Source organism: Polypterus senegalus, chromosome 9, assembly GCF_016835505.1.
Source record: "Polypterus senegalus isolate Bchr_013 chromosome 9, ASM1683550v1, whole genome shotgun sequence".
Taxonomy (NCBI): domain Eukaryota; kingdom Metazoa; phylum Chordata; class Cladistia; order Polypteriformes; family Polypteridae; genus Polypterus; species Polypterus senegalus.
Window position 1 is genome coordinate 75395966 of NC_053162.1, and position 12355 is coordinate 75408320.

The 12355-nt window shown below is 35.5% G+C and overlaps 1 protein-coding gene across 2 annotated transcripts in view; it reads left to right on the forward strand.

Annotated features, from left to right (window-relative positions):
* The window catches only part of ap1g1 (adaptor related protein complex 1 subunit gamma 1), a 212642-nt gene that overhangs the window by 77131 nt on the left and 123156 nt on the right, over positions 1-12355 (forward strand). The window contains exon 7 of one of the 2 annotated variants that reach the window (XM_039763306.1): positions 8842-8850. The exons of the other annotated variant lie outside the window; for it this stretch is intronic. Within the exon in view, the coding sequence (XP_039619240.1) occupies positions 8842-8850 (9 nt within the window). The remainder of the gene's footprint in view (positions 1-8841; positions 8851-12355) is intronic. 2 annotated transcript variants of the gene reach the window in all.

The window sequence follows — 12355 nt, forward strand, 5'->3', positions numbered from 1 at the left end:
AGTTTTTCACACCTGGATTTGGGGATCCTCTGCCATTCCTCCTTGCAGATCCTCTCCAGTTCTGTTAGGTTGGATGATAAACGTTGGTGGACAGCCATTTTTATGTCTCTCTAGAGATGCTCAATTGGGTTTAAGTCAGGGCTCTGGCTGGGCCATTCAAGAACAGTCACGGAGTTGTTGTGAAGCCACTCCTTCGTTATTTTAGCTGTGTGTTTAGGGTCATTGTCTTGTTGGAAGGTAAACCTTCGGCCCAGTCTGAGGTCCTTAGCACTCTGGAGAAGGTTTTTGTCCAGGATATCCCTGTACTTGGCCGCATTCATCTTTCCCTCGATTGCAACCAGTCATCCTGTCCCTGCAGCTGAAAAACACCCCCACAGCATGATGCTGCCACCGCCATGCTTCACTGTGGGGACTGTATTGGACAAGTGATGAGTAGTGCCTGGTTGTCTCCACACATACCGCTTAGAATTAAGGCCAAAAAGTTCTATCTTGGTCTCACCAGATCAGAGAATCGTATTTCTCACCATCTCAGAGTCATTCAGGTGTCTTTTAGCAAACTCCATGTGGGCTGTCATGTGTCTTGCACTGAGGAGAGGCTTCCGACAGGCCACTCTGCCATAAAGCCCTGACTGGTGGAGGGCTGCAGTGATGGTTGACTTTCTACAACTTTCTCCCATCTCCTGACTGCATCTCTGGAGCTCAGCCAAAGTGATCTTTGGGTTCTTTTTTTTTCCTCTCTCACCAAGACTCTTCTCCCCCGGTAGCTCAGCTTGGCATTTAAGGATTATGGAGGCCACTGTGCTCTTGGGAACCTTAAGTGCAGCAGAAATTTTTTTGTAACCTTGGCCAGATGTGTGCCTTGCCACAATTCTGTCTCTGAGATCTTCAGGCAGTTCCTTTGACCTCATGATTCTCATTTGCTCTGACATGAATTGTTAGCTGTAAGGTCTTATATTGACAGGTGTGTGGCTTTCCTAATCAAGTCCAATCAGTATAATCAAACACAGCTGGACTCAAATGAAGGTGATCTCAAGGATGATCAGAAGAAATGGAAAGCACCTGAGTTAAATATGAGTGTCACAGCAAAGGGTCTGAATACTTAGGACCATGTGATATTTCAGTTTTTCTTTTTTAATAAATCTGCAAAATTTTCAAAAATTCTTTTTTTGTCTGTTAATATGGGGTGCTGTGTGTACATTAATGAGGAAAAAAAATAATTTAATTGATTTTAGCAAAAGGCTGCAATATAACAGAGTGAAAAATTGAAGGGGGTCTGAATATTTTCTGTACCCACTGTAGTTCTGGGATGCCCACACAATTTCGGCTTGTGAGCTACTTTTAAAATGACCAGGTCGATATGATCTACCTACATTAAAAATAATGATATATAGATATAGGTATATAGAGATATATATATATATATATATCTATATATATATATCTATATATATATATCTATATATATATATCTATATATACTGTGTATATATAGATAGATATATAGATATAGATATATACTATATATAGATATATATATATATAGATATATATATATATAGATATATATATATAGATATAATATATTGCATAGTTTTACTGTCAAATAATGCAAAGAGTACGCGACATGTGTTTCACCCCTTACATTGCGCCATGGCGTGTGGTTTGTTTTATTTAACAGCATGTAGATGGGGTATTTACATTCATGGCATTCGTAGTCTGAATCACAATCTGATTGTATGGGTGCATGTGGGATGACCAGTGTGTTAGAAGAAAAGAGATCTCAGACTAGCCGCCCTGTATGTCAATCAAGTGGCAAATGCCATAGGGAGGATATATGATAGACTAACATTTAAAAAAAAATTTTTTTGAATGCAGCACGATCTACCTGATCAGATACTGATACACTTGTTCTAAACAATGCCCACGCTTGCCATTGCTCTGAAACACCGCCAATTTGTCTTTTACTGATGCATCCAGTTTCTTGTCATCATTCTGTTATGGCAAGTTTCTTGGCACAGATAATGCGGATGCAACAGACTGACACATTGCAATTTCAAGTTGCTGTTCAAAGCTGCTGTCTTGCAGACGTCAATGAAGTCTACCCCGTCCCAGCATTCATGAGCTGCAGAGTGCAGACTCTTCCCAGTCCACTGTACTCAGTCTTAGTCGGATCCGGGAGACTGACGACTGCTGCTGGTTGACTGAATCAATCTGCATCACACTACACCATGGGCCAAAAAAACGTGTCTCTTAATTATTTTTAACTATAATTCTGTTTTCTATGAAAATGTCAGGGAATCAGCCCGGGAATGGATTCTCTTGCTCACACTGCACAAATTTCATAAACTGCTCTGTGATGTTGTTAATTTTAAGAAAAGGTATATCTGTACGGTTCTTTACACCTGGCATCTTGTCACTACAACCTTTTCCCTAAGCTGATGAGCTATTTCTCTATGGCAATCTATGCCAATGATGAGGATGTCAAGTCTGTTACAGGAGTACATTTGAAAAGTTTCTTAAACATTGTGACAAATCTATAGGTGTTCACAGTGCTTAAATTGAGAAGTAATACTGATTTTACAGTTTTCTTAATAGGTCCACCTCAAAATATTCAAATTCCTCTCCACTGTGTTATTAATATAGATATATTATTAAAGTATGCAGTTTGTTACCTTGCCATATTGTTTATACAAAACAAATTGATTACCACTTTTGTATTTATACCTGCTTTTAATATACCAAGGAAATGGTGCCATGGGGGTCATTGTAATCTAAAGATCACAGCAAATACAAACACAGCACAATGCAGATTTATAGTAAGCGTATATAGTTGGTATTAGGGCTGTGTATGTCTTAAATAGTTCACATCCTCATTTCAAAACATTACGTAACATTCCATCACTCCTGTAAAGGGGGAAGATGGAGAGATGCTTAAGGGTTACGAATAATTAGCTGCTCTACTCATGTACCTCAGAAAACATCTACATGGGGTTTTGGAGGAATAGTGTGCATTCATTTTAGCTCTAGATGCAGTAGTTTTGTTGTCTTGCAGATCGTTGGAACTTGATACACATAGCGGTAATCGGTAATATTATGACTTGAAAGTGATTCATTCCAAGTTCATTTAAAATTGCTACAATTTACAATTCCAAATTATCATGAAAATTAAATCTGTCTCATCATAAACAGGAAACCAAAAGTTATTACTTGCTTTTATTTTCCCAAACATGGCATACTTGGTTATTCTTTTTCTACCATCTTCTGAACAAAAAAAGTGACTTGAATAATAAAAATAATAAATAATACATTTTATTTATTTGTAGGCACCGTTCTAAACATTCAAGGACACTGAACAATAGATAAAACACGATTATAAAAATAACTAATATACAAAATTTAAAATCCGATAGAGCAATTGTAATCAAAGAGAAAAAGCAGTCTTAAACAAATGAGTTTTAAGTTTAGATTTGAAAAGTGAAAATGATTCAGTATTTCTAAGCTTAGATGGTAGCGAGTTCCAGAGCTGGGGAGCAGAGCAACTGAATGCTCTGCTCACCATAGTGGTAAGACAGACGAAGGGGACAGTCAAGTGGATGGAGGAATAGGATCTAAGGGTACGGGAGGGTATGGCAACATGGAGGAGGTCAGACAGATATGAAAGGGGGAAGGTTGTGGATAGCCTTAAAGGTTAACAGAAGAATTTTGAATTGAATGTGGAACTTAACTGGAAGCCAGTGAAGCTGCTGCAAAACAGGAGTGATATGGTGAATAGAGGGGGTTCTAGTAATGATGCGGGCAGCTGAATTCTGGGCCAGCTGAAGCTTATAAAGAGATTTGCGAGAAAGAAAAGAGAATTGCAATAATCCTGACAAGAAGTGACAAGGCTGTGAATAAGGATAGCAGTGGTGTTGGGAGTGAGGGAGGGGCAAATACGATTAATGTTACGCAAGTGGAAATATGCAGACTGGGAGATGTTATTGATGTGGGACTGAAAGGATAAAGTACTATCAAGGATGACACCCAGACTCTTAACCTGTGGGGAAGAGGAGACAGAGGAATTATCAATAACAAATAAAAAATATCAGTTTTGGATAATGTTGATTTTGTACCAATGAGGAGGACCTCAGTTTTGTCACTGTTCCATTTGAAGAAAACCAGGATTTGATTTCTGCTATGCAATCAATAAGCGAGGAGGGTGGAAAGGAGACAGTAGGTTTGCTAGTGTGAGAGAGCCCTGGGGCACACCTGAAATAACAGCAGTGGGTTGCGATGTGAAAGTTTTAAGCTCAACAAACTGAGTGTGGCCTGAGAGGTAGGATCTGAACCAATCTAGTGGAGTGTGGGTAATGCCAACCGAAGATAATCTATTGAGAAGAATAGTGTGACAAATAGTGTCAGAGGCTGCACTCAGATCAACGAGGATGAGAATAGTAATTAAACCAGAATCAGCTGCCATAAGGAGGTTGTTAGTAATTTTTATAAGTGCTGTTTCTGTACTGTGGTGGGGACAAAAACCAGACAGGAACTGTTCATACAGATTATGTTGAGATAAATGAGAATGAAGTTGAATTGCCATTATTTTTTCAAGAATTTTGGAAATGAAGGGTAGATTAGAAATAGGATGAAAATTATTGGTTAGTCTAATTGGCACAAGCTTTTTTCAGTATTGGAGTTATTGCAGCATTTTTAAAAGATGATGGAACAGTACCAGTAGTGAGAGAACAGTGGATTATAGCAGAAATAAGAGGCACCAGAGAGGGGAGGCAGGCATTGACCAGAACTGTAGGGAGGTAGATGGCTTAGACTTAAGACAAGATCTGAGATTTTTGAGACAGTAGGAAGCTGAAAAGAGTAAAATGAGTGAGTTGGTGGGTGAAATTCAAATGAAGTACTGGAGGAATGGTACAGAGAGAATGGTAAATCTTCTGGATTTTTTCATTAAAAAAGGACATAAGGGAATTGCAAAAATCAGTTGAGTAAAGGTGAGAAGGTAAAGAATCCGGGGGTTGTGTGATATTATTAAGCAATAATAACAATGACTTGGTGTTGCCTTCATTGGAAGAAATAATGTGAGTATAATAGTTTGATTTAGTTTGGGCAATACAGTCCTTGTAATAAAGTATATGGTTTTTGTACATCTCTTTGTGAACAAAGGGTCCAGTTTTTTTTATACAACCGTTCAAGTTGCTGGCCTTTGAGAGACCGGCTGCTATTGGAGACGGGCCATTATTAACAAAAACCTTCAGAACGCAATATTTATTTGTGTGCGTCGGTACAGGTAGTTAGACAAAAATATCGGCTAATATTACAAACAGCTACTTTATTTGAATTTCACAAGACTGTTAAAGATAAATGGCAATGTCTTTCTGTACCTTTCACTGCTATTCGTCGTCCGAATCCGCAATGACGGCTTCGTTGTTTGTCCAGTTCACTATCGTCTTCCTCTTCTTCCAGGTTTGTCACAACGCTTTGAATTCTTGCCGCGGACAATTTCTCTCTTCCTTCAAAACAAGGCTGATTTTCTTTGAGGCAATGAATTAATGAATCCTCACTGCTGTCAGTAGAATTGGTGATGTCACAATTTTTGAAAGATTCCTGAATCATTTCATTTGAGATTTCATCCTATGCAGACATGATCCATGTCACCATCAGATGATGTGAAGGTATATCCGTATTTCTTATATATGCTACGTGCTGACATGCACATGTATTACAAACGTCTATAAAGATACAGACACTTACAGTGTACGCTAGTAGGCAAATATCCAAAGACCCGGCTACTGTTAGAGACCAGCTACTATTTGGCCGTATCCTCCCTCAAGCCCAGCGCTTATTGGAGACCGGTGACAATAAGAGACTGGGCAGTTATTGGAGCATTTACGGTAAGTCCAGTGTTATAGTGTGAGACCAGTTCTTCAGGAGTGGGTAAATTTTGAATGTCCATAAGGGAATCAATACTAGAGGAAAGAGAGTCTAAGTTAATATTCTTAATATTATGGAAATACAGTACATGAGACAGGAAAGCTTAGTATTGGAAAGTGCAAGTTTAACATTGAATGAAATAAGAAAATAATTAGTTATGAGGAGTTCATCTTGACACACATTATAGAAAAAAATGTGCTTCGTTGTGTTACCTTGTGGCTTGGCTATTGCGCATATTTTGCCTTTTTTATGCATGCAAACAACATGCTGCAAAAAGTGCTTGTCAATGTTGATTGGTATTGCGAGCAGAATGTGCGTGCAGTAGGACAATGGCACTCGTTTAAAAAAAAAAAATGGTAAAGTACTTCTTTGATATGTAATTAGTTTATTTCAGATATATTATCTTGTGTACACAGTACAGTTATTTTCGGATTTACCTACAGGCAGTACTTGAAATGGCAATAAATTACTGGCAGTGCTCTTGTTTAAGTTATCCTGTTGTTCCTCCTCCCCATTCATTACTACTTTTACACTTCAAGTGCCACTGGTGCCGCCACACTGCCACTTAATTTGTCCAGTACCTGAATTTCACTGCATAAGTTGTGTAAGATATAACACTACAGTGTATTTTTCCACAGTATTCCTAGTTATGTTTGTTGTTTCTTTTATTTGCCAGCTTTCTTGCACATAATGAACTATAGTTTTCAGCCATTTCATAGGCTTCTGCAAAAGCAATACTCTTCTGTATGATTCACAGAGAACATGTAAAGTGTAGTTATCACAGTGAGTTGCTACGCCATTGTGTATGGGATTTGTTTTAATTGCCGTCCTCCTTAGTAGCAATTTAATTACAACATCAGTGAAGTTGTTTTTGTATAAATTTGAATATTAATTTAAATGAGAGCTGAAATTTCTACATAAGTATATCTTTATTTAAAGATATTTGTGGAAAGATTGTTCAATATCTTTTGCAAATATTTTGCCTTTTCACTAAGTAAAGTTTTAATAATTTATTGTGGGTTATTCTTTTTGCAACCTATTGTGTATAAAGAAATTATATTTATGGACCTGTGAATTAAATACATATTCCCACCAGTTATACCTGATATAAAATGATTTGGAATCAGTTCTACTAACAGGCAGCAGATAAAACAAAACCAGAAGTACAGCAGCACAGTTGTGATTTTTTAGCAGCGCTCTAAACGTTTAAACATTTTTTGCTTAAATTATTTGTTTAGGGTTGATGTGTTTCCATTTCAGTTGCTTTTATTTTTGATAACGAATAGTTTTTATTATATGAATGTTTTATTAAAGTAAAGACAGTATTGGTAGCATTTTTACTTGAAATTTGCCTAGCCTATAGATAGATAAATTTAGTCAGTGAAAGGGTTCCTGTGGAGCATCTTTCCATTTGATCTTTACTATTATTTGGAAGGCTCTGCACTCCCACCACCTCAATTTATCATTGAGACTTTATGGATAACATCACTAATTAAACAGTATTTCAGTATTCCACCTTGTTAAAATTCTTGATTCTATTTATGATGGAAAGAATACACCACAAGGTCATAGTCCTGTCCTTATTACCAAATAAATATAATTTTACATTCTTCTACTTGGTAATCTCTTTGCAAATGTATGAGCACATGGAGTGATTTGTTCACTGTGTACATTTCTTTGTGTTAGCTACTATGTATTTTGTTGTTTCTTCTTTGTGTTGTTCACCTATAAGTAAACTTGACCAGTTGTTTGAACTTGTGTCCGTCAAGCCATGCAGTGGAAAATTATCATGCCCTGTTAGTTTTGTCCTTGGTCAACGGCAGGTATCTCTTTATATACAGACTCCTTTAACCAAGTGAAAAAGTTGGTACCTAGAAGGAATGTTGTCAGCAACTAGCACTATGTAAGAGTGATGCAGTTAATATCTTAATGTTTGTTAATTAAAATACACTTAAAAATTCTTTGCACATTTTCAGTGTAAATTATATCTCTGTATCAGCTCTCAAGGCAGTTGCAGTAGCAGCAGTGCTGTCAAACTTGTTAATATTTAAATGTAATGCAAAAACTGTCAAACTGACATGTTAAGATGACTAGCCCTACATCGGGGTTTTCAGGGGAAGATGTGGATTTACCCTAACCCTCCCAAAAAAAGTTAAGGATGATGGCTGTCAAATGCCACAACATATGTAAAACTCCATGCCCCAAAGGAAAAAAGGTGAAAAATAAAGTACGCAGAACATCACAGGTTATTTTTTTGAATAATGATTAACATGAAACTTTTATTGCTAGTAACAATTAAAAATATTTACCCATAAGTGCCATTATCAAAAATTTACAAAAATTTAACTTATTGCAAAATCAGCTTGTTGAAGGTCCCCTTGCAGGTGATGTACAACCTTGTATAGGAACATTCATGTTGCTTCCAAATTTTTAAATTACCCCTGGAATATATTTAAGTAAATACATATTTCTTTAATAGGACATAGATATTTGTTCTGTTACTTTTCTGTAGAGTTGGAAGTGCCCACCTTCTCCATTCTGTATAAAGGGTCTTTATATCTTGTTGACCTATGTGCATTTTAAAAACAAACAAAAAACACTTGAAGTTATAAATCTGACGAGATTTTCTTCTTACACAGCATAGAAGCTTTGTTCATGTTGTGATACGTGGATTTTTACCTTGCTTTTTACATTCTGTTTCAGCATTACTTTGTAGTTTTCATAATTGTTGGCTTGGTTTCTTCTGAAGCCTTGCTTTTATTTATTAATGTTTCAGTACATGACAGTTTTAGTTATGCATTGTTCCTGTCAAAAATAAAGCATTTTGATAATAATATTACATTAAACTTATAATTATATTCCTAACAAACCTCTGTATTTTTGTCATTTGTCTTTATTACAATACCTGCAATGTTTTAGAATGAGAAGGTAAGAAGACATTCTGGTTCATAGCTGATGCATGCTTTTATGAAAAATGTTTATCATAGTCATCATATTTTTTTATAATATATACATTAAAAGATTCCTTTTTGTATGTTGTGCTTTATTTATGTGTATTTGCATCATTTTATTCCATAATTTTGATACAAATAAAATCCTTTTCAGTTGTTACTGTTTTGAGTATTGTGTATTCCTTATTTTTTATTTGCAATTTTGTAGTTTTTTTTAAATGTGAAGATTTTAGCATTTGACCTTTGTTTACTTGTTTGCTAGATTAGATTAGTTCTGTTTTATAAGATAAAGTATCCACAATGTTTTATTAGTGTTACACAATTTTCTCATTTCTTTGGTTGTGTTTGTTTTATATCAAATATACATTAACCATCTCTTTAGGTTTAAGATATCAGTTTATGATAGAACACCTGAAAGCGTAACGTTGTATTTTTCAGCTGTAAATGCCTGCTATGGAAGTTCACATAAGAACTTCTTGAATGAAACCAATAGTTCTTCACTTTTATTTTTGCTTTTGCTTAGTTTATATATCACTAGTACTTAAAAGTGCGCATTTTCATAGATACATGTATATTGATGCAACCTGTTAAGTATTGACATGACAAAGAAACAGATACTTTTAATATAATATTTTACAAGAATCCAGAAACTCTGCTCTCTGAAATAAAAATCTCTTTTTTTGTTTTCCCTAACTTTGTGCTTGGTTACTGTCCTTACAAATTTAATCATGATTGCAGTTACAGTTCTATAAAACCTGCTTTTTATGGTATTTATTTTTCAGCTATAGCTTGAATTCGGTGTCACACCGTTTGTTGTCATTGCTTCTTAGTCTGTAATGTGTCTGTTATTAAGATTTGTATTCATGTGGACAACGGTTCTTCAGCATCCTTTAATGATATGCTGAACTTTGTTGTACAGTATTGCTTACTCGAGGTCTAAAGTACTGCTTAAAGCAAAATCCTTGGATCAGTGTTGCAAAAGTTTAAAAAGCGCTGTTTGAATGTGTTTATTTATTTATTTTACATTCAATACAGTAGTTTCTTAAATGTTTATGTTGTCTCAATACAATGTTACTGTGTGTTGATGAAACTGGGGCTTTCTGTGCACTGTTGATTAAATACAGTACAACTTTATGATGGGGGCCTGGCCAACATCATAAGTAGTATGTAAATCATTATTGTGAATTTTTAAATGATTATAATTTCAAACTGTCACTGGCATTACTCCGTGTCATTGCCCTATCCTCATATTCTGTAATAATATAAAGATTTAGGACTTGCTCACACTTGTAATACCCTTTTAACACATTGAATGTACACCTTGCGCATGTTTTCCAAAAGTTTTTTCGTTCTGTGTATACATCATAGACATGTTTATTTTAGATATTTGTCAATATCTCGGTATAATTGTTTCAGGTCATGAGTCAATCCTGGAAGCACTGGATGCATGGCAGAAACCATCCTAGAACTGTCTTAAGCAGTTTTCAAAAGTGTTTGTAATGCATTACTTTTGAATTTTTTAATAAATTAGAAAGGTTTCCCAAATCAAGAGTCCACTATACAAACATGGTGTGGCTTCACAAATGATGAACATCCCTTTCAGGTTTCTTTTAGACATGTCTCAAGCCACTTTTATTAATACCTAGCATTGTTGATGAATATGACTTAAACATCTCTTCAAAAGTTATTCATAATAGTTGTTTAAACTGAGTATATCTCAGCTGGGCTTATTAGGTTAGTCAGGTTAGAATGAAACAAATGAGACATACAGTATTTGTAACATGTTTTCTTAGCTGTTTGTTTTGTTCAATGTGTTAAATTCAGCAAGTAAATAATAATTTTACTGTAAACATTTAAGTACTTGGCCAATTTAAGTTAACACCCTACAGAGATCATGTCTAAACCTACACATTTCATTGAATCTTGGACAGTGGTGCCCCAGTGTTTGCACATAGCTTTTGTGTGTGTGTATGTATGTATGTATGTATGTATGTATATGTGCATAGGGATTCAAATTTCAGTCTCATATAGGTGTATATACATATTCCTGTATAAAATGTATTAAGGAGCATCTTCCTTTTAAGACAGTACTATCTGCAAATCTCTATTTTGTTTAGGGCAACAATCTGCAAGGTGTTTTTTTGGTTTTAGTCAAAGGTCATTCTGCTGAGAATGATCAACACTCTGCTAGTTCAGTAACAATATTCTTGTTCTTATGGAGCTCTTCTTTATCTTCAATGTTTTTAATGCTGCACTCCATCTGAACTGGTAAGTTTGAATTTCGGGTTTCCTAGTAGAAAGTTTAAAGTGCACTGCGCCCCCACAATGCAGATTTCCTTCAGGAGAGCATCAGCAACTATGACCTCAAAATCCAAGATGGCTGCACTGTGCATTAACAGTAGTGAATGCTGTAGTGTTACACTATTTATCAGCTCTTCTGTCTATTTGTATCTCATAAAATCAGTCATACTCGCATTACTGTTCACCTTCTTTCTATGGACATGTTGATAACAGTATTTCAGTGCATAAAATGCTGCATGATGCTTTATCAACTGGTATTGCAAACCATGGCTTAATGGATAATCCACCCTGTGGGAAATGTTTTTTAAAAGTAATAAAAAAAAACAAAATAAAAAAAACTAATAGTACATGGAAATCCCGATTTAAAGATTTTAATTTTTTTTTTATATTAGGGTGAGATAGCTAAGGTGGAATATATTTGTTCAGTAGTTTTAGTAGTTTTCTGTATTCCAAATGAGGAAGCCCCACAAAGGTTTTCCTAGAGGCATCCATATTAGTTTTCTGAATGTTTTACTGAAAAACAGCTTGGGTGTCACTTAATTTCCAACTCTCAATTCCAACCTCTGAAGGTAAATGGAGCGCTTTGTAAACATTCATTAGTTTTTTGAAGGGTTAATGACTTCTTGCTTATCGGTTTCCTCCTTGTACAATGCTTTGGAAAAGTATTCAGCCCCCACTACCACCCCAAACCCTTTTTTTCACCAACAGGGATTTTAATCATGTTAGTTAAGAATTTTTATTTGGTATCCAAACACTCTTAAAAGTTTTAACACCCTATAGAGATCATATCTAAACCTACACATTTCAAAAAAAAATTTTAAATTAATCTCCAAAAACAGAAATGTCAACTGATAGAAAGTATTTACCGCTACCCCAATGGCTTTCACTAATATGCTTAATCATCTTTCATAATCAACTTTGCACTGTGTTATAGTGTATGATTTGCCCTTTCCTCCTTGCAAAATTGCTTAAGCTGTGCCATCTCTTTTGGGGAACAGCAGTTTTTCTGTCTTGCCACATAAAGTATTTTTGAGAGGTTTAAGTCAGAACTCTGGTAGGGCCATTTAGATTAATCAATTTTCATCCACTCTGCTATTGCTCTTATAGAGTGCTTTGAGTCATTGTCCTGTTTTAAGAGATACTTCCTCCCTTTTTTAAGCTTTCAGGCAGAGGGGAGACAG